A 23,598-nucleotide genomic window follows, 5' to 3' on the forward strand; every position below is an offset into this window, starting at 1 on the left:
CCTTCAGCTCTAGCTTATTGTGAGTGCTGTCCAATTGTATCCCAACTGCCTACTCTGCTTATCTACTGCATTATTTCTGTGAAAGCAAAAGCCCTGCATGGAACAGATGCTTGGAATAGTATTGGGATCCAATTACTGCACTTTTCCAATCTTACATCTATTGTCTAAACTTGGAGCAGGCATATTTTTATTCCTTGGTGACACTATATAAAGAGACAATTGGCATTGCGTTTGCTGGCTGACTAGTTGGCAGAGAAGGGGCGGAAGGAGCAGCAGCAGCATGGTAGGTTTTATTTTTTCCCATGGCTGTCTGTTTACCTTTCTGTCTGTCTCTCTTTCTTTCTCACCATGACCATTCTAGCAGAGCAGTAATAATCACATCGGACCCCATGAAATATCATATTTAGTCTCACATTCAGAATGAAGATATAGTCCATAGAGTGAGCTGCAAACTTCAGAGGACTTTTCTGCAACAGTTTAACAAATGCAGAAAGTAGGGAAAAAGATGTCAGTCTTGATTTATGCAACATAGATGCACTTGCTGAAGGGAAGAGCTCATGCATCTCTTTCCAAGACTAATCCACTAGGGCAGCAGTGACTGGCACTGCAAGTATTAACTAGTCCTAAGGTCTGGTATGGCTTGATGGGGAGTGAGGGAAAGGGATATCTCTGTAATTGTAACTCCATTGCTCTCAGGATGCGGGGAGAAGTAGGAAGTACTGCAGAGATTCCCGTGTCTTGCCTTTACCCTGCTCCCTGCTGGCTTTTCGCTTTGGGACTCAGATGCCACCTCAGCATCAAAGGTGCACTCGGAGTCAATCCAAAGAGCAAAGAATCCCTGCCTAAGGGGCGTCAGGCAGGTCTGGCTCTGTCTTTGTCTTCTGCAAACTCAGAGGAATTAGTACAATAATATTAAAAAAAAGCTGGTGATTTCAGCTGTTTCCTCATTTTTCTCCTATTCACAGGTCCTTTTCAGGCTGTCTTAATATAATGCTACCCAGTAGCTCCCTTAGGCTATGCAGTATTTGATTCTGGAGGACACTGGAGAGGGAGTTGTGTGTGAAAAGCTTTCTCAAAGCTTAGTTTAAACCTGATCCCATTTAAGCAGGTGATGAATGTGATCCAAGTGCTGTTCTGAGCAGGATAAAACCACGTTCAAAGTCATTTCTAAAACCCATGCACAAAACTAGGTTCCGGTTTCAGCCTGTGCAAGCCCTATGTAAATAGCTTCTCACTGAACACATGAGCCGCTAATTGTGTTCTTCACCACCGTTTTAGAGATGAACAGTGTCTGTGCTGATTCTTCCTCTTCAGTTGTGGATTTACAGGTTTTCCTTTAATCAGCTTCACTAAAGTCTAAGCCAGCCCTTTTGGGGGCTGCAGGGGAGACGTGCTGGGTCTCTCTATTTCCTTTCCTTTCCTTTTTATTTGCCAGTTCCTTTCCCTCCTATTTGGTGACATGACACACCACACTGCTTGACGTTCTAGAATATTTCAGCACATTCTGTGGCCAAATTGCATAAGTTAGGAGATGTGAAACTACAGCAAAAGGCTCTGTTCGGTCTCCTCGCTCCCAGTTCAAGTGATGATTCTCTTTGGTGGTTCATTTCATTGTGCCTTTTGTTTTGGGAAAATATCTTCTGAGATACCTTACTATACAGGGACACATGAAACAGATTTAAAATGGGAAGGAAAAAATAGTCTTAATGAAAGAAAGCTGAAGAATATCTTTACATAAGGAAGTGATCATTTTTTATTAATCAGAGGGAAATGTATATGTAATTATGCTAGATGAACTCTGTGGGGAGGTTTTTTTCTCTCTTTATGATGTCTTAAGGGATTTATAAATATTACAGAGGTTTTATAGCATCATAATATTTCAGATGTGCAGTAAAGCTACTTTCAAAGGATTAGTGCAGACAAAGCAGCACAGTAAAAAATAATTACAAGTCAGCCAGTGCTACTAGGCTCTGACATACAGGGCTGATGAGAATGAGAGAGGCAGGGTTCAGGGAGATAATTTTTCTAGCGAGAGCAGACCACACAAGTGCTGCGGAATGGAATCCTGAGCACTGTGGCTCCACGGCTCTCCGTTAATTCCAGGGAATTTCAGCAAAGTTGGGTCTGTGGTGTCTCTACATGCACGATGCTGCTGGAGAGAAGGAAGGAAGGAAGAGAGGTGGAAGACAAGCGAGGCAGGCCTTTTTCGTATTCCAAAAACATCCCTGTGTTTATTCAGTTCGAGTGACACCTTGTAGCAAATTCTGCATGCTGAAAGGAACTCTGTACCCAAAAATAGATTGCGTTCTGATCAAATGTGTTTTGCAGCCTGCGTAACTGCCTGGAATGTACCACCTGTACTGAAAAGAGTACTGACCTCAGTGGAACCAGGCTGACTTCACTAGCTGAAAACGTGGCCTGTCGTTTCACTGCTGAACTATCTGTGGACGCGTGTGCACGTGCATGCCTATGTGTGCGTGTAAATGTGTGTGTGTGTGAGCACAGGGGACTGCGTGGGTGGAGAGGGACTGCTTGGCTGTTTACATGAAGCAGGAGGATATGTATACGCCAGAGAAGAAAATTTGTTGGGTGGGGAAAGCAGTTAGTGAATGTTGGGTCACAGAGGTTAAGCAATCTGTGGCTGGAGAGGTTATCTGCTGTTCATAGATAAGTATTGGGAGATAGTACATGCTCTCAGTGTAGCTGTGCATGCGGAAAAAAGGAGACAGTGATTGGGAAGGGATTTTATGTGGGGCAAAGGAGAATGCTTTTGTGTACATGAGTGTGAAGCAGGGAAGATGCAGTCCAACAGATTTTTGCATCTAGCAGGGATCAAAGGTGTGTGTGTCTGTGTGGGTGTGTGGGAGGCTGGGACTACATATAAAATGGAGTGAGGATGAGAAGGGAGGGATCTGTTTGTGAGTGCAGAGTGGGTAATAAAAAGATCTTGTGTTCCTCACTTCTGATAATGTGGGTTTTTATTTGAATGATCTGAGGCTGTTGCCTGTTTGAAATGCAAATCGTGCCCTTAGAGCAGTTTATGTTGCTTTTTCCTCTAGACTGTTCCCTGCAAGGCAAGCACTTGGGTTGGCCATATTCTGCTCACCTGTCCCAAAAAGGATCTAATCCATGCTAAAAACATGTGGCTTGCCCATAGCTGGGATCTTTGTGCGGATGCAATGTAAAATATCTCAGCAGAGCAAACTTATGTGATGATAACAACAAAAATTCTGTTCAACACTGCAGAAATCTCTTGGATTCAGAAGCTGGATTCAGTGAAAACCAAAATTCAAAGACAGGGAACATCAGTCTTGAGATTCCAGAGTGGACAGAAAACAAGGAGAAAGTGTGATGAATGAAAAAGTAGTAGTAACTCAGGGTTAACATCGTACTGTAGATCACAGTGGTGGACAGAATCTGAGCAAGATGATGGATGATTCTGTCTTTTCTGCAGCCACTGACGTAGTTGCAAAGAAAGGAAGTATAAAATGTGAAAGAGTGTAATTCAAAGCTGGTAGCACCTTATGCCTACATTGCCCTGGACTGAATGAATGAGTCAGGGTAAAAGACAACCAAAGCAGTCTCTTAATAGTGTACTTCACTCTTTTTCACTGAAGAACTTCCCAGGAGACCTGCTTATCCACTGGTGGAAAGATTTTGTGTCCTTTTCGGTTAAAGAAAAGAAAATACACAGTAAGTTGTTGAGTGAGGAGGGGTTTCTGCTTGTGTTTTAACTCTGGCTGTCAGCATTATCACCCTGTCGTCTTTCTTTTATTTAGAGTGTTTTCTGAGCATTTTAGGATGTGTTGGACCAAACTGGGGATTGACCTCCCCAAAAGACAATGTCTACATGAATTACCATGAGGCAACCAAGATACAGCTCATGGTCAGATTACTGCCTATTTTGCCTGATTGTCCATGGAGACATTCTTGCTCTGCAGAAAAGGCTTGGTAGGAGTCAGCTGCTTCATACCTGCAGCAGGGCAGAAGCACGCGCCTGAGCAGTCAGTGCAGAGTAGCTAACATCTCATGGAGCTGTTCCTTCGCTATCTGGCAGCAACTCATCTGTGTTACCACCACTTCCTGGGATGTCTGAGAAATTCACTGAAGGGGCTGATCAGTTTTTATCTCTGATATCAAGAACCTGCTCTAGCCCCAGCCTTTTTGTAAGTTTATCAGGGTAAAGAAGGGCTTATGTTCTGAAGTAAGAATCAAGTATTTTCCACTTTTCCCTTCTTTGCATGTAAAGATCTAAGCTGATTCCTTGCCCCCTTTTCTTTGTAGGTTGCCCTTAAACCAGAAGAGATTTCTTCACTCTTAAACATATTCCCTTTACATCTCACTAACACACATGTAACCCCCCAAGACAAACGTATACAAAATGATCCCTACTCTTGTATCCAAAAAGGCAAAGGCAATGCGTGCTCATCATTTCTGCCTGTCCGTGCCCATGCTCTATCCTTGCAGTCCCAGACTCCCTGACACTACCGGACAGGAGAAATGTAAAGAATCTCAGTGAAGGAAACACAACTCAAAGCAAGTGCCTGGCTCAGCAGAGCTGTCTTGGGACCAGATTCTGGTACGGCTCCATTTTTCATTTAAAGCTTCTTTTAAAAAAAAAAAAAAAGCAAAGAAACCCTTTAAAACCCAGGCTAATTGAGAGCACTAACACTGGTAAGACAAATGAGTGATATGCGACAAGCCTGAGATTTCTCTTCTAAAGTGAAGTGTTGTTTTGTTCACAATGGGATGATTAATACACTCAGGCAGGAATATTAATAGGCTTGTTCAGTTGTTGCAACATTCTTCCCGCTATCAAGGCCCTGGAATCTGAGCCCAGGGGACCCCTGCCTCTTCAGCCTCATCTGGCATGTTTTGTATGTCAGTCTGAGAGCACATGTTGCAAAGACAGAGCAACCATTTTTGCAAAGTGCAGCTAGGTACCCTTCGCATTTTACAAATGGAGAAATCAAGGCAGAGAGTAGTGATGTCTCAGTCCCCTCCTTGCCTGTCTGTAGGTCACCTACTAAATACTTGACAGGTCCCGGTTTAGAAACCATGTATTTGCTCAATTCGGTGTTGCCCTTTTTGCTAGGTAACTCTTTCAGAGAGATACTCCTGAGTCAGAATCCTGTTTCTGTTCATTAAAGAACTCTGGAGGGTTTGGATCTGTCAGCCAGCAGCTCAGACCTATTTCTAGTCTCCTAGAGCTGCCTTTGGGTTTGACTTACTCCTCAGAAAGACAGTGACAATACTCCTGTTCCACCTCCTTATCACTCATCCTTATTCTACATCCCAGCTCCCTATCCACCAGTCATGCAAAATCAAGTCACAGTTTCTTTCTCTGATTATGGATTTCCTAGTTTTTCAGAACAGATCAAATTATGTTCCCAATACTGCAAATGCAAAAAGACAGGAGACTGATGATCCAGAATGCTGGATACCTTTGATACCGACAGACTTAGCTTGAAACTGGTGATGGAAAGCCATTCCCACCCGACAGCTGTTCTTTGGCCCCTGTGAAATGCACTGGTGGTCTTAGTCCCATTCCACAAGTGACCAGATAGATCATAAATAGGATCCACACTCACAGCTTCAGCAGAAAAACTAAAGATAGAATGAGCCACATGGGCACCGATGTCCTTTATCATCCCTGGAGATTAATAACGAAAGAGTAGCCATGAACAAGTATTGTGCTGGGATTAAGTTGTCCTAGTATGGTGATCGTTCTCTGGATAAATAGGCTTCAATCTCTTCTGCCTAGAATAGAACTTCACTAACTTTAAGAAACTTTTGGGTGGTGTTTGTTGTTGCTGACGGTCTGTTTCTAATAGACTATTAGCCACAGCTTTTGGGTTTGTCTGACCCTTCCTTACCGCTATAATCCCTGTTTAAAGTGTTACTGCACGGAGAACCCATCAAACTGTTGAGGAAGAATGGACATATTGCCAGCATTTGGCATATAAAGTTCGCAAAACCTCGAGCTGGAGCACACTCTCTCTCCTTGTGGTGTTAATCTTAAAAGATGCAAATTGTTTACTAGCATGGAAAATTTTTACCGTGTTGAATATGACTGCTGTATTTGGCCACAGCAGAGCAGAGTATGAGAATAGGAAAGCATGTATTTTGCCTTCATAACGATCAGCTACAAGATCACAGGAGAACCAGTTCTGCTGCTGCACCCAAAAACGCTGAAGCCAACCTTATGCCATGCAGCCAGTTCCCCTAGACAGCTTGCAATACATTCCACTGGGTAACATCTGCTTTCTTTTTACCTCAGGGAACAAATACATTGTAAATACGTAGGATTGTCCTTAATATTTCCAGTCAATCTGGAAGTGTTGAAAACCTCCACCAGGCACTTCACGTTACATGGAAGGCTGCCCATTGCTGCTCAAAATAACACTTATTTCATGTGTAGAAGGAGGAGGGAATCTCTTTATTCCAAAATCAATATTTCTACATTCATTAAATATTCCATTTATTCACTTTTTTTTCCATGCCTGGGATGGCATTTTATCCTTATTTTTATTCTCACTACAAATACATTTTTCTTTTCATTTCCATTCCTAGTTCCAGATTTTAGTACTTTGAATTAGCTGATTGGAGATTGACAGATCTGCAGTGTGGGCATGTGGGTGAATGTCTACCATAGCCCTAATTTTCAACCTGGGATCTACAACAGGATGGCTGAGTGCGGAAATCCGCCTGGCAAATTAAATTGATCAGACAATGTATGCTTCTAACAGAGTCAAGCGGGAATATTTCCTTGAGCTGCTCTGCTCCTCAGGATATTTGAAATCAGTATTGAATTTGAACCTTCACAGGCTTTTTTATTTTGATGAAAGGAGACAGTAGAAGTTGCTTTCTGTTCCATGCAGAATAGCCCAAACTGAATAAAACTCATTTTCCATGACATGAGAACCAGGTGGGACTGTGATAATGAAGTTTAAAAGTAGAAATGATACAGAAAAAAAAATCTATTTGGAAGGGTACTCAAGAGACCACGTAGTCTGTTGTCCTGCCCCAAATAAGGATGATGCTGTGGTTAAAACATTTTTGTAATCTACAGGAATCACAGATTTGATTCCTTACTGCAAAACAAAAACTCTATTGTCTTAGGCAAGCTGGTTGGGCCCTTATTCAGAGGTATATAATGATGCCTAGTTCTGATTCATTTTTAGTGAACATTAGGTTTTTAAGTAAAATCACAGCTCTCTCCCCAATCTTTCTGTGCCTTAGCCTTCAGACTATAGTCTGGTGATAAAAGCCTGGCCTTCCGTTTATTGAAGATAATGTAGTTATCTAGCCTAGTGAGGCAACGTAGTGTATTATCAGAGCTCGGTGCAAGAATATAGAGTCTCCTCCAGGTGTGGAAGGCATTTCTGTCTAGGAAGAATCTGTTCAATCAGTGTTGGTCTGGATAGAGTAGACTTCTAAACATTTCTGTGTCACTAGGAAAGGATAAAATTTCCCTTTATAGCTCCCTAGCTGAGTCTTCATGCAGTGCCTCATTTTGAGCCTGGCTACCTACCCCTGCACAGGAGCTGGGAAGGAGTTCCCATAGCCACTTACCTGAATTACTTGTGTTTCTTGAGAACAGCAGGTATGGGAATTTCAGCCTACGTCTCCAAGCGAGACTATAAGCTGGTGTCACTCCACCGCAGCAGAGAGCTCAGCAAAGCCAGTGCAACAGGGGAAGCAGGCTCCTGTGTCAAAGGCTCTGGCAGAGGTCACTTTCCCCAGGGAACAAGCAGTGGCCCAGCTGTGATTCTCAGCGTCACACTTTGGGTCCCACACTGCTTTCGAGGTAGCACAGTGACAAGCGGTCCTTGTTTCTCTGAGCTGCCAGGTTCTAGTCCAGAGGAAGGCAATGGCAGAAACTCTTAATGAGAGATTCATCTGTAACTAAACCAGCATTTTTATATGCCACACATACATACATACATACATACATACATATATATATATGTTGAGGACTGAAATAAAAAATTCATCATGACAAAACACAATCCTCTTGTATTACTTGACTGTATATATTTTACCTTCAGTTAAAGATGGAATTTGTTTTCATGGGTTCTTAACAGACAAGGTAATACATACTTGATCTTTTTATTTATATTACAGTCTCCAAAAAAGGCAAAGAAGAAGGTAGAAGGTGGTTCCAATGTATTCTCTATGTTTGAACAAACCCAGATCCAGGAGTTCAAAGAGGTTGGTCACTGTTCTGCTGTTCCGTATAGTGTCCTGTCACTGCTAATGGGTAACATAGGTTTTGTTTGTAACCTTTATTCGATTCTCCATCTGTTTTAATAGAACACACAGTTGTTTTCTGAATCATCTCTGTGGTTTTGGCTGGTATATCATTTTCCTTGTGTGTTTGTTTGTTCTTTCCTTCATTCTTTCATTCCTTCATTCTGTCCCTCCCTAACTCTCCTGTTTCAAACCCTAGGCTTATTCAAAAAGCCCCCAAGGTCCACAAAAAATAAAATTATTATCTCATCTACTTTAGCCCTGATTCAGGAAAACACTTGAGCACATGTTTAAAGTTAAGTTTAAGTGGTATTTTAATAAGAATAGTCTTAAGTGCTCAAGTGTTGTCCTGAATAGAGCTGCTTTATTGAACCAGGACTTTAATTAGTGGACTATTCCACAATAGCAATAGAAAATATTCTTCTGTGCCCTACTAACACTGTCCACAAACTAGAAACAAAAACACCGAGAAGCCCTCAGCCTGCTTGCTCCTTAAATGCCCATAAAAGAAAACAACATGCTGAGGTTAACTAAGTAAGCATCTTTCAGCCCCCAAAGAATTTGGTATTACCAGGCATTGTGGATTCTTTCATCAGTTACCTGTGAGGAGGCGAATCTAATGGGCTGCTGTAAAAGCTGATGCATAATTAAAGAAAGATAATTTGTTTGATGAGTTTACACTCTTGTTCTGATTCTGGAATGTCCACAAGGCCATCATAGTTTCCATTGGTTTGTCATTATAAATTATTTATTTATTTCCATTTTTATTAACTCTTTGTTATTGCATTTGAGCTGTTGGTTACTTATGACTGGTCACATAAGCCTGAACACACACATATCCAAGATAAAATCCAATGTGATAAATAGGTACTGTAAATTTTGTACTTGTGGCTTTCAACTTTTCATGAGGATTCCCACCAGCAAAGCTCAATGGTGAATGAGACTAAAAACCCATACAAAGAATTGTAAACATGGCTCAAGTAAATTAATTGAAACTGCTGACCTTTTCCACAGAGTTAACGGGAACATGTTTAACACTCTTCTCCCAGCTCCCATCTGAATCCTATGAACTTCCAGTTTTATTTTCTCCAAAGAATACTGTCTGAAGACTTAGCTTCAAAAATAAGTGCTGGTCAGAATGCTACTTTTGAACTATTTTAAATAAGATAGTGTTTGGAACATTTCTGGGGGGACAGTGGCAGGATGATGGCAATGTCTTGAGACAGTGGAGTGGTCTGGTGAAAACCAAGAGCTCAAGTGATGTTGCGTTAAAAAAAATATATACTTGGGGGAAAAATATTTCTTCATTTTGGTTGAAAAGTTGTTTTTGATCAGAACAGTTTCATCCAGAGATTTCAATGAGCTCACTAGAAAATGTTTCATCATCGTTGTGATTATGTTATTTTAAGTTCACTCATTAAGATATAAAATGCTCTAAAGCTCTAAATCTCTTCCTTTCCTTTGTGAACTTGTAGGGCTCTGCTTTGGTCTTCATATTTCTTTCTGTTTTGCTTCCAAATTGTGGGGATGCTTAATCACCCTTTAAAGCAAGCCCCCCAAAAAGGAATGAAAGCAACTCTAAAGAGCTGGGCTTAATTTCTCTATTAGGTGATGGCTTGGCAGGTAAATGAAGTGTTATGAGCATGCATGCTGCAAGTAATCACATGGGCAAACTGGAACGTGAGCAGTGAGGCTTTGTAAGAAACTGGAGGTAAAACTACATGAAGATGTATTAATATAATATGATCATGGAAAGAAGTGCACCCTGTAAACTTTAAAACTCTGCAAGTTACTGTAGTTGCAATGGACTGGCTGCAATCTCAGGGGAATGTTGTCTTTCATAATAATCCTGAAGTAAAATATTTCCTGGTCAGTGTAAAGATACACTCTCATATTGATGCACATGTCAGACAGATAACCATCTTCAGAGACATGACTGGTTCTACTAATATTCCTCATAGTATGTTCAGGGGAATTTCAGGTCATTAAAATCTTTCAAAATCAATGAAACATGAAAAGTGTGAGGGCAGCAAATAGCCAGACATGCAAATAGGTAGATAGACAGTGAGCTGGATAAATAATGGGTAGAGCACATAAATTCTCTGTTGGCTGAAAATAGAAGAAGTTGAATCAAAATCAAAACTTGAATTTTGCCTGACGAGAAGTATTTAAGTTCAGCACATTAAGGTCATTCAGAGCACAATCAGTACTGTCTGAAGGACACAACTTATTGGAAAGGGAAACAAACTTTGAATAAATAATACCATGAAACCTAAATTTCTGTGTCCTCTTTTAAATTCAGCTTTCCTTCTGTGAAGCATTGTTTTAAGGTCCAGAAGAAACTGAATTTAGCTTAATAGTAGAGAGCTATCTACAGTAATTAAATGTTTTACAGAATATGATAGCTGAACAAAGGACTGGGATATGGGAAAGGTACAAAACACACAGAGTTAGTAACCCATGACTAGAGCTTCTCTAGTTCAAACTTTTATGGGTTAAGGCCTGAATGGCTAAAGCTGCCAGCATTGGCTTCAGACCAGCTCCACGCTGCACTGAGCATTAATTTAGTAAGAAGAGGTTTGGGAGGGTTTAATTAATCCCCTTGCCAAGATACAGTAATATGTTAAAAGTGAGGAAAGCACACCAATGTGGCATGGTGTGGATGAATCAAAGAATGTTAAATATTCTTCCTTACAGTATCGATATACTGCCCCATGGACAGGTATGTGTGATTGTAGCACTGTCCAGTGCAAAATGGCATTGGTAGTAAATTGTCCCTTTTCTTCCAACAGGCTTTTACCATCATGGATCAGAACAGGGATGGCTTTATTGACAAAGCAGACTTGAGAGACACATTTGCTGCACTAGGTAAACTGGTAATAATAATTAAATAATTAAAAGTAACAGAAATGCACTTAAATTTCAAGCACATAAGAAAGGTTTAGATTAGAATTAGAGTGGGGGGGGATTCAAGAGATACGCAGGAAGCAAAAGGAAACCTGTTCGATTTGATCTTCCTCCTTTATAGTGGTTGCTATCCTGACTACAAACCTCCAGCTGGGAAGTCTACCAAGCAGCCTCTTTCAGAAACTAAATGAAGGTCCCTCTGGGCCTCATGGGTGGGTGCTACAGAGCTGTGTACCTGGCAGCTCTCCAGAGGCACTGATCCCTCCCCTTCAACCATTTCATAAAAAGCCCACCCAAGTAGGGGTCCGTGCCAGGCATTTCTGATTTGCCTCTGAATCCAGGCTTCACAAGCTGTACCTTTTTCATCTAGGAGCCATGCAATATCTACCAATTAACGTTCCTGTCATGGACTAGCTGCCCCTCTGCCCACACCAAAGTAGGAAGACTTCATGTGAGGTTCTGTGCCATTGTGCCTTGATGTGGGGTGGAATGTGCATGTCATGAGATTAAGTATTGTCCATTGCATGTGCATCACGATTCTGCCAACATCAGGCAGATTAAAGAAAATCTTCCCAAGCAAAGGAAAAGTCAAAATGCTCATGATCCCAAACTTCGAGCTGTATCCTTGTTGCAACATTTGAGGCTTGAACAGTGATGTAGGCATTTGAGCTTTTGCCATCTGGATCTTATTAAAAAGAGCTTGATAAGAATCTTTAGTGCTCCCTGGAGTGGAATCAGGCTCCAGCAGAGTCAGTGCAAAGAGCAGCAGCTCCTGAGTTCCTTAGAGGTTTTCAAACTTTGGCCTGCAGCTACTGCTATCCTGAAGTATTTATTTCTTAAGGCCAAGTTCTGGTATCCTTCCCATTCAGTGAAGCCCTTGAATGCTTATGAAGTAAAGTCACAGCAGGTTACCACTCAATTTGAGTAGGGGTGCCAGGGTCTAAACGCTCATCAATAGTCCAGCACAATGATGGCAAAGAGATAGGATTACTGAACTCATCCATCTGTTCTCTACTCACAAAGGCATCTTAATATACAAGAGGGCAAAGACTGAGACATTGGATCCACTTCAGTCACTTTGAGCTCTGCTATTAATATCAGTGGGGCTAGTATTTCACCTGAGGTTAAAAAAAAAACCCACAAACCAAAACAATTTATTTGGAAGTGGCCTCTTCTTTTGTCCACTGCTGGCCAGGTCTGTATTACTTATCCCTCCTACTCCTTCGCTCACCATTTGATCTTAGAGCCAATTCTGCCAGTTTGTTTTACATTGGAGTATTCCGGAGTTGTGTTCTGCCATGTTATTAGCAAAGTTGCACAGGGCCCTGAGCTCACCAGTGGGAGGAGATGAATAGGAATCATTTTTTTGAAACACAATTTGTGATTTATTATGAAAAATAATCTCTGCTGCAGGTCGTCTAAATGTCAAGAATGAAGAGCTAGAAGACATGGTGAAGGAGGCGCCAGGTCCCATTAACTTCACTGTCTTCCTTACTATGTTTGGGGAAAAGCTGAAAGGTAAGTACCTTTGGGGCGTTGGAGAGGTATCTGTTAAAGATTCTCAACACTGAAATATCTCAGCACCTTGCAAATTATAATAATGTATCCACAGAAAAATGCTCAGAGGCAAGGAGCGATCTCCATTTCTGCAGACAGAGCTGAGGTATGAAAAGGCTAAGGGACAGTTTAGAGGACAATTCAAAGGTGTGATTTCAGCTTGCATAAGCTAACATGAAAGTGGCACGTTCAGGTTCAGAAAGTAATGAAATCATGGCAGCTTGGAGCCCAGTGCAGATGAGTTATTCACCATCTATAGGTCCCCAGGCTGAAGTCTTTGTTGCTCATACTATACTGGTATAACTACCAGAGTTAGCTGGTTTAAAGCTATCTATCTTCAGTGTTTCTATGAATAAACCTTTTGGCATTCCTTTGGCTTGTTATGCAAACTTGACCTCTGCACATTCCTTGTAATTACAAGGCATGAAGGAGCTCTAGGAGCAGCGTGGCCTTCCCTCTTTTTCTGTGTTAGTTGTAACCCAAAGTCCCAGCCTTGACCTGACTTGGGGTCAATGGTAGTTTTGCCATTGGCTTCAGCTGGATGAAGATTCGGTGGTGTAATTCCTAATTAATGGATAAATTGGGCTGATTTAATCTCAGTGGACTTCAACAGAATGATAAGGAAGAGGAATTTGGCCCATTGCCATAGAATATATAGGAATCACTGTAAGGACTTCAGAAAACATAGGTACTAAATTCTATGTGGAAGCTAGTAATTTAGTCTCATCTCTTATACTGTACATGGCTGAAAACTGCGAGAGGGAGCGTGAGGCCAAGAGGAACCTCTAATCATCTTCCTGTATGCATTAGAGACTGGTGAAAGCCTTGACCTTCAGAGCAAGGTAGTTTGCCTCACTCTTTTTCTTTCAGGCTTTAGCCAAGCACATCCCAGGAGTTCATTAAAGTAACTAACATGATTTGATTCTCTCCTCCCCTCACCTTTTTTTTCTTGGGGTAGCAATTATGCTGATACAAATAAAATGAACAAAAAAATGGAAAAAACCTCTCTCATCTTCTTAAAAGAAAAACATGTATTGCTACTGGGCTCAGGTTTTATACTCCTGAGCACAATTTCAGTGAAAGGCTCTTTACCCTTAGAACAGAAAGTAGAGAGGTCTGAAAGGAAGAACTAATATAACTAGTAGATGATGTCCTCAAAGAAATACACTACTGCTAAGGAATGCAGCCTGTCTGAGAAGTATAAGAGCTGATGGAGAAGGCTCTAGACAGACATGGAGGAGGGGATGCTGTTTCCCAAACATTGGAGTGTCCTGATCACAGTGGTACCTGCACCTTTGCGTTCCAGATATCATCTTGCATAGCAGATAATGGCCATCTCCATGATCTTCCTTCTGGCATATGTGACTATGTCTGGTGGGGTGCCCTGCTACGTGTTCCTGTCTATTCACGATGCTTGTGATCACACAGCGCATGAAAATGAGCTCTTCTTCCTTTCCCCTCTTCCCTCTTCTGTCTCTTACAATTGCTGAAGCTGGCAGAGAGTCCAGCCCTGCCAATTGTGTGGCTTAAAACCAGAGCCAGCACAGGAAGGTGAATGGTGAAGCATACCCCTCTTGTCTGCAGGTTTCCTGTTGGCTACTAGCAGAGGAGGAGGTTTTTTAAATTTCCATTTGGTGACGGGAAAATCGCAGCTGTGCTTGTCATGCCCTTCTGGTTGGGTTTGTCATGCAAAGGAAGCAGAGCCAAAAGACTGCACATTCCCAATCGAAACTAATTGGGATGAAGAGCCTTTGTAGTGCAATTAGAAAGGGAGAAAGGGCTAGAGGAAGTGGATATGGCAATTTTGCAACACTTTTTATTAGCTAAGTACCACTCAGAGAATTTGGTGAAAGGTGCTTTCTAAGTAAAATTTGTTGTGCTATAATTGATTTCTGTCATACAGGGGAAGCTGGGATTTTTGGGACGAGCTTTAGCTTTGTATATTGAGATTATGATGCCAGATGAACAGCTAACAAAACTCAGTTTATGTTAATGCCAACCACATGGAGCTGTTTCTACAGGGAGTCAGAATAATACAATTTGTACAGAAAACAGAGATGCCGCACATCAAAGAAACCACTTTATTTACCAGCTAATCAATAAAGAATGCCTGCTGCATTGCTTCTCTTCAAAGCCAAAGTCCAAGGATATGACAGAGTAGAAAATGTAAAACACAGTAAGGAAAAAAAAAAAAAATCCCCCACACAGTGGTGACTACTTAAAATGCAGCCCCTTCCTTGGAGCTGGAAGAAGTTTCTCTTCATGGGACAATCAAAACACTCATTAAATACCAATGCTTGTTGTATTGATCATATATTCTTTGCAGTTGGAGTACATTGCCTACAGTTTGGCGGAAGAATATACGTGGCCAGTGTGTGACAAGAAGGAGGCCATATTTTGGGTTATTGACCATTATATCTACTAAGATACTGCTACTAATCCTTGCGAAACCTTTTAAACAAAGAAGACTGAGGAGGTGTCAGGAGTGTATATTGCAATTAGGGCAGGCAACCCTGCCTGGGTTCTATTCTGGTTCCACCTTGGTCAAACTTTGGAACATAAACACAATAGTGTTGACATTCTCAGAATACTTATCCTCTTTTAATTACATTTCAAAATTTCAGCATCCCAAGTAGCTTCATTTGTCCATGGCTCAGGTTGCCTGTTTGTAAATTTGATTTCTTACAGTTAGGAATAATGATTCGTATTATGGTACCATAATGTTATGAAATACTAAAGATTAGTCAGAAACAGAGTATATGGGGTATACTTCAGTGTGGGTAGAAACAGACTATAAGTGAGAATACTCAGAATTTGCAGTATTACAGAATACTCAGAAACACCAGTCAAGAGTAAGGCACTGTGAAAGCTAGTCCCTGAAAAATTTTTTTCCAGTCTAAATAGATGGGACAGATAAAGGATGGAAAAAAAGGAAGAACGTCACTATCATTTTATTGCTCGGAACAGAGGAGCAGGGAAATTAAAGTCATACCAAAAATCTGTGGCCCAGCTATGAGCAGAAGCAAAATCTTGGAGCCACAGTCTAGTGCTTTAAACCATCCTGTTTCTGTAAGTAACACTTACTTAATGAAGAGATCCTTAAGTGGAAGTGCACTACAGAACATAAGTGCAAATCACCATTTTATATTGATCATCCTGTTTCCATTGCATTCCACTGACATTTTGATTTTATGATGAGCTCCATTTCCTTTAGTGGGGGGAAATAACCTCTTCTCTATATAGTGAAGAACAAGTAACATCAAAAAGTGTTTTTACAAGGAACGTACAGTACAGGATTAAAGGAAGCCAGTCAGGGAAACAGTTTGTTATATTTTCATTTCTGAAAGCCACTAATCCTCTGGGTACTGATATTGGAGGCCAGTTCCTGGAAGTTTTCTCTCCTGCAGACATAGAATAGATATGAGTTATTATTTTTAAGCTTCTGAGCATTGAACTATTCACCTCTATTGTTTATCTGACATGACAAATGCTGCCGTCTTGAGAAACCTTTGTCTTCAAACCTACAACTGCAGAATTCTCCATTTTGCTCTGTTTTCAAGTGAACGCAATTACCTAGCGAGTATTCGACAGCTATAGAAATACACCCTGGCTTCTAAATTATATTTCATTAATTTTAGGCACGGACCCAGAAGAAACCATTCTGAATGCTTTTAAGATTTTTGACCCAGAAGGAAAAGGCCACATAAAGGCAGACTAGTAAGTTTATTTCAAATCCTTTTAAAATAATAATAATAATTGCACAGTTTAAAGGACCATTTAAAAGCTGTATTTTTTACAGTATTTTAAGAGGGAGAGGAACTGGCAGACGGAGAAGCATTTAGCTTTGTAAGCCTGAGTTAAAAGACTAGACTATTGTATGAATGTATTTGTATACCAAAAAGATGTTATTGTCTTCAGACATTGCAAGAGGCAACGGAAATATAATCACATGTAGGCCATTAGATAGCCTTTTTTGAAGGTCTGGATATAAATCAACACATGACTCTTTGTAGATTAACTCCATATGTGAAATTAAAATGAATGTCTGGTGCCTAACTCTGAGAGTGCTTGACTAAAATGGGAAGGCTAGTTGCCTTTTAAAAAAAGTGATCAATTTAATTAACTCTGGGACATGGTTTTAGTGAGGACATTTCCCTTGTTATGTGTTTACTGTTTGAGCCTTCTGCATCTAGACAATAATTTGCTGTAAATTTCAGTAGATACTGTGGATGCCAAATCAAGTATTACTATTAATAATATGACAATTATTATCAGTAGAGCTCCCTAACCTATTTTTAAAATAAAGAGGCAGGGTCTAATTTGTATTCATAACCTGTTACACCAACAAAGCACGGTAAAAGGACTTTAACTGCTAATCATACAAACTTAAATCCTCGTTATGCTGCCAGAATGGTGTAAGCAGGGAAAATGAGATAAATGATATCAAATCAGGGCAATGGATGAGGTCTGACCTGTGACTCCAGTGAAATGCTTCATGTGCCTAGATATATGCATATGCTTAAATTCCTTGATGAATTTGGGGTCTACACTTTTACTGCAGCAGCCAGTTCAGATAAGTTTTATAAAGCATAGTATATATAGGTAGCTAATTAGGGAACTATGAGTTACAATACAGTATGTGCATCAAGGGATTCTGCTAATGTTGTGATAAATGAACCCTAAGTCTTTTACCAGAACCTCTGAGGTCGAGTTTTCCAGGACGTTATCCACAATTATTGATGTCTTATGCAAGTAAGTTAAAAATAGTAAATTCACGCACAATATTTCCTTCCACTACCAATATGCATTTCAATGACAGTGGCACTTCAGTTCCCGGCAGGTATGAGAGTCCCATCCTGGTAGGCAATAAGCAAACAAAAACCAAGAAACAGTCTTTCGCTGAAGAACTTCCAACTTAATTAAATCAAGACCCAATAAGTGGATGGAGCAAACAGTTGGAAGAAACAGGGGGTTAACAGTCCTCCTTTTTTTTTGGGGGGGGGGGGGTTGTAACATTATCCGAATAGCTTGGGAGGAAGAGTCAGAGAAGTACATCAGAAGTGACTCAAACAATCAGAGTAAAATTTATCCTGCTGCCAAACAGGCCAGATCACATAGCAGTGAAATCACAGCCATGAAATACAACCTTCTAATGATACAAGAACCATGAAATGTTTTATTTCCCGCCACTATCTGTAACAATATGCTGCATACAAAATTTGCAGCTTGCCACCCTATGTCCCGTTCTACATTCCTTGGAATGCTGGAAGCCCCACTGAAGCCAGTTGCAGTTTGGGGCAAATTAGGAATGCAGTATCAGACTCCAAAATGAAGATGAGAGAGAAATACTTTTTCTTCCTTGATGGAAAAGGTCAACCTTGTCCCCACCCCCACTGCCCTGCTAGCATTAGACAATTGTTTTAGTTCATCACCACAACAGAGCATAATGTTTACTTATTAGACCCGAGGGTAATGTTGATCATTACAGAACAAACCATTAAATCAATTCCGTGAATGTCTTTGAGGTTTAACTTCTATTCATATGCTTCCAAAATTTAGACATTTGAAGGTTTTGAAATAATTTTTATGTTGGCTCATGCAGCCCTTTCAATATGACAGTTAATGTTAATAAATAATATTTCTCCATATTAAAAAATCCTGGAATATTTCTCTCCAAAACCAGCCATGTTGACCTTTTAATCAGAACTTCCTTTTATGTTCATGGAGTTAACATCCTTCTGGGGATTTTTATGTCTCTTCCCTCTGCGTGTTTTCACCTCTAGTCTGGAAATGACTCACTTAGTCCATCTGATGGTAGTCGGGATGGAGTCTTCTAACCTTTCCAGAAGCTCCAGGAGTTTATAGCTTACTTCCAAATTTGATGACAGACTTTGTTTCTCTGCATCATTATACCACACATAAACTCCTTCCTATAGCATGATGTCAAAAAGAGAAAATGCTTTAGGTTCAATTCTCAGCTGGTGTAAACTGGCATAGCTTTTGGAAAGGTTAGATGATTCAGTGCTAAACACCATTCATTTATTGGACAAAGTGAGTCAGGCCAACATCAACTGTGGCTAATGCTGATGCCAATAAAACTTTGCAGATTTGTACCAGATGAATATGGGACCCAGGGAGTTTAAATGTATTCTGGACCTTTGGAAATCAGTTTGGCTGAGCTAGTGATGTTTCTCATCATAGGTGTAGGGCACTGCTCATTAAAAATCACCTGTTTTTCTCCAAGACAGCACTGTGGGAGGCTCAATCCTGGGGAAAAAGCAAAGTGCCCAGAGATTTCACAGACCATTTAAAAAAATATTTTGAAAATACAAGACAGCAACAAAATGTTTGTAACTGTAGAAGCAACTGATGTTAGCCAGGACAAGAGACAGCATTTTGACACCCACATCAAGACAAATCAGTATTCTTTTTTGCCCAGAAGACTTTGGGTTTTGGGGTTTTTTTGAGGAACAGTCTTCAAAAAGAAAAAAACAAGATACACAAAGAAAGAAGAAAGTACATAATCTAGCTTTGGAAATTGCGAGTGTTCATTTCCCTATAAAATAAATAACGGAAAATGTGCATAGGTCCTTAACTGAGTCCTTCTTCCTTGTGAGTGTGCCAGAGCCTATTGGGCTATGCATCAGAAGTTTATAATTAGACATTTGATCTTTTCTTTTCCCCTAAATACTTTAAACATGTGAAAAGAAGACACATAGCACCCAGATCTCTTTTTAATTCAGTCCTGTTTGTGATGAAGTTTATTTGTGACTTCTGACAAAATTGCTGTAAGTGCTTCCTTCTATTCACCAAGCTTCTTCCTGTATCACACTTCCTATTTACATTTGTTAATGCTGTTTGTCCTAGTGCACATACACCCAATAATCAATTTATGCTGATGAGAATGATCTCTGTAGCTCTTGCAACCACAGATCATCGGAGAATTCCACTTCAAAAACTGCAGTCACATAACAAATGACCTGGGTAAGAAGACAAAACCAGCAATGTGAGAGAAAGGGATGAAGAAAGACTTTGCTAAGTAAAGAGCATGGGAAAGTAATGCAGGGAAAATATGTACCATAGCTTAAGCTCTGTCTTTGAACTCAGAGTTTTTCTCCAAGCTTGCATGAATATTTTCACTCTTGTCCTTTCTCGTAAGGTCTTTATTTGTTACCCAGAAACTTCCTTTTCCAGTTTTCCCTTTCTGTCCTTCACATCAATAAGAAAGAGATTCAGAAGTACGTATGCCTCTTATGCAAATTGGGATATGTCTTTGTTGCAGCCTTTTAGTGGAAAAACAATATGTGTGTCAGAGATACAAGGAAGTACAGTTGTAGCTCCGCCATCAAAACTACACTTTTATATGTATGACTTGTTTCACTCGAGATGCCTGTTGCATGGGAGCAGAAAGGGAAGCTGCTTTACTATTTTGCCTGAATATCTGCATGCATGTTAGGTGAATCTTGCTCGTATAAAGATGTTCCTGTGCAGGCATGATTTCTATTACAAATAGGTATTTTAAAATATTCACTTTAAAAAGTAGAAAGGGCTGTTTTCAGAAGAGCTATAGCACTCCCTTCGCTGCCAGTTCCTCCAAAAAGCAGCCCTTTTTCAAAGCTATGAACTAAAACAGGTTTCTTTACTTGTTTCAGTTTTTGTTTTTGCCCATCAGACGGTACATCTGTTATCACTGATTTGTAATCTGTTTCACTGATCTGGAAAAAAATCTGATAACGTACAAATACCTTTGGCAATAACAAAAAGAGACAACCTCTCTGCCTCTTCAGTGTGAATGCAAATTCTTTAGGATTAATATAGGTATTCTTCTACAGGAAGGGGAAATTATCAGTGCAAGTGAAAGGGGTATTTATGTGGTATAAGTGAGTTCATACTGGTGAGTGCTTTAGCATATTGCACATGTTCTGCCCTCAGTACATGAGGAACTGGGTGAAATATAAAGGCATTTTATCTAAAGGAGCTTAGACTAGAAGCAGTAATCATTTTTTCTGGCTTTTCTATTCACCTACAAACTTAGGTAAAAAAAATCACACACTCAGCTGACTTCCCACAACCAGTTTGAAAACAGAGGGTAAATCAGCTGAGGGTCTGCCCCCAAAATATTCTCTTTGATGTAACTGCATGGGATGCAGATTGTGTGTGGGATAAGGTCCTTGTTACAGTTCTGTAACTCCAGATCAAGACATTGTACCATGAAATACAACGGGTCTCACGCAGTTTTAGTCTCCTCTGGGAACGCCTGCATGCAAATAAAGGGATTCTCAGATGATGATTCGGAATAGCTGCTGGAGTTCTCTTTCAAGTCCTCTTTCCCATTTCATGCTCTGTTCCTTTCATCCTCAGATTTTACAGGAAATATTCTCTCTTTTGGCTTTGTTAAGTGATCCAAACTTTAAACAGCAAGTGAGACAATCTACCATTTTAGGTTAAGATAAGCATACAAAATTGCTGTATTACAATTAGAGTAATAACCTTAAACAATTTTAAACCTCTACAAAATGTCACAAAAGCAAAATAAGTTGGCAGAGCGAGGCATTGACACTGATGGGTGTCCACAGAAAATCTCTTACAATATCATGTAAGGATTAACAGCTCTAATTTATGCGGTCACACATATTTTCTTTCATGCAACTTCACCAGGGATCTTGCCATCTGAATTGTCATGTGCCATTATCACCCTTTAATCAGGTTATTTCGTTTTATTTGAACAGCATCAAAGAAATGCTTATGACACAGGCAGACCGGTTCAGTCAAGAAGAGGTAAGGACCTTCTGCCTTATTCAAAATAGGAATAAATCTCTAGCTACTATTCAGCAATAAGCATTTGCCCCTTTTTAAATGCATGAATTCAGCTCAAGTCTAGACTGCGAGAAGGTTGATGCCAACTCTAGCAATTAGGAACAATTCAAAGCATCTCTTCTGAATAGTTCCATGGCTAAATCAAAGTCAAACAGATTCTTTGGATTTCCGTCCAAGTGTAAGCGTGGCCTATCTCTTGCTGTTCTTTCCTATGGTGAGCTGGGCAAGGAATTTACTAGAGTTCAAATGGGTTTGGGCAGGGACTGTGATCTGGTTTCCATTTCTTGTGAGAGTTATTTTGTTTGAAATCTGAAATGAGTTCTGAAATGAGGTACTGACTTTGTGGTTTGTGTGAGACGGAGCATGGATTCTGCTGCCCGGGAGGAATTTAGAGGGACTTTCTTTTTAGAAGAGGAGGTTCAGAGTGGAGTTTGTTCATGGCAGGAACAGGCTGCAGAGCTGATGGGAATACATTATTTGGTCAGGGCTTACCTGGACTTTAGGGAGAGGGTTTTTTTGACGGGGAACTTTTCTGGATTCTAACAGGACTGTGTTAACTAGTTGTGTCCTGATTTCTATTTCAGTTTTATTGAAACTAAGGAAAAAACTTCCATGGTAGTTAATGGATCAGGGCAGAAGGGAGCTGAACTGGGTGGAAAACGTAAAGCAGTGCCTGTTACTATCCCACAGTCCCATGTTTGTAATGCTTATCTCCTGTTTGCTTGGCAGATCAACCAGATGTTTGCTGCTTTCCCTCCAGATGTCTCTGGTAATCTTGACTATAAGAACCTCTGTTACGTTATCACCCATGGTGAGGAGAAAGACTAACAGGAAAGAGATGAGCTTCTCCTGTGATGAGCCTATACACCAAATTATTTCATAGTGCTTTTGTGTGCAAGACAAAGGAATAAACATTCAGTATGTGAAGCCATGTGGTCATCAGAAGAGAACCAATAAAACAATTGAAATTAGATTAAAGTTATTTAATGCTCCTGTTTTTATAAAAGCAGAAAATGCCAATTTTGTGAGTTTTTCCCATCCTTTTTTTCCTGTTGGTGGTTTGAAATGGAATTTTCTTGATGAACTGGTGCTTTCGTGATTTATTGACAGTCCTAATGTTCACCAGATGGCCCATTGGACACTGCAGTGTTGCTTAACCTCTTGTCTTTTATACATAAGCTCCACGTGCTAATTGAGAAATCCTCTAACTTATTGCACCAGGAAGAGCACTTTGTAAGTAGAATTCTGTTCCATCTCACAGCCCCTAGCAATGAAAGTGTAAATAAAACAATCTTACGCTCCTGTGAATATGCAAGATGCCTTCTCTGCCTTAGTGATGTGGTCAGTTTCAGAAGTCACTCGGTTCATTTGCTTTGGTGCAACCGAACAGAAATACTGGAACATTCCTATTTTCTTATAACAGAATTACCTAGGCTCTATTAGAAACCTGTAATAGTGATTTTCCCCCTTCAGAGATACCTTTATTATGTGTAGGGAGGTTCCATGAAGTAACAATAGCACCTAGTTCTTTCATTAGCTGGTCATGATCCTTGTTTTACAGATGTGGGACATGCTGAAGGGATGTGTTTTGCCCAAGGTCATTCAAAAGCCTAGGGACAAAGACAAGGAAAGAATAGGGTTACACATGAAAGCAAACTACCTCTCATGTTTATGATCTGAGATTAGTGCAGTTTCTAAAATGGGCTACAGTTTCTTGTACTTGGACTTCTAGGAACTGGACATATTCTGCTTATGTGGAATATTGCATGAGCGCTTTCTGCGTGGGAGTCAGAGGGACATTGCAGCCGAAGAAAAACATGTTTCTGCTGTTTTACCAACAAATGAGAATGGTTTCCTTTCGCATCAGTGTTGTTGGCACTACAGTCGCACAGACACTGAGAGCAGGTAACAGCTACTTCTTTTCTGTTCCCATCTTGGTCTTTGTAGCTTGACGGCAAGATGTCAAATTCTGCCCTCATCAGGAGAGGTAGAAATTACATGCAAAATCTTTGTCATCTACATGGCTCAGGGATGTGACATTCAGCCCCATTTGCATTTTTTGGT

The 23,598-nt window shown here is 40.3% G+C and overlaps 1 protein-coding gene across 1 annotated transcript; it reads left to right on the forward strand.

Moving 5' to 3' along the window:
• The first annotated feature begins 246 nt into the window (after window positions 1-246).
• MYL10 (myosin light chain 10) lies at window positions 247-22,783 on the forward strand. Its single transcript, XM_026063671.1, has 7 exons — window positions 247-283; window positions 8,128-8,214; window positions 11,046-11,121; window positions 12,574-12,678; window positions 16,356-16,434; window positions 21,447-21,495; window positions 22,264-22,783. The coding sequence occupies exons 1-7, from the start codon at window positions 281-283 to the stop codon at window positions 22,360-22,362; spliced, it is 498 nt and encodes a 165-aa protein (XP_025919456.1). The 5' UTR covers window positions 247-280; the 3' UTR covers window positions 22,363-22,783.
• The last annotated feature ends 815 nt before the right edge of the window (window positions 22,784-23,598 follow it).

Source organism: Apteryx rowi, unplaced genomic scaffold, assembly GCF_003343035.1.
Source record: "Apteryx rowi isolate R43461 unplaced genomic scaffold, aptRow1 scaffold_20, whole genome shotgun sequence".
Lineage (NCBI taxonomy): Eukaryota > Metazoa > Chordata > Aves > Apterygiformes > Apterygidae > Apteryx > Apteryx rowi.

Coding starts and splice junctions, on each gene's coding strand:
- MYL10 (XM_026063671.1), top strand. Junction 12,679..16,355: donor GTTTGGGGAAAAGCTGAAAG/GTAAGTACCTTT, acceptor CATTAATTTTAG/GCACGGACCCAGAAGAAACC. Junction 16,435..21,446: donor GGCCACATAAAGGCAGACTA/GTAAGTTTATTT, acceptor TTATTTGAACAG/CATCAAAGAAATGCTTATGA.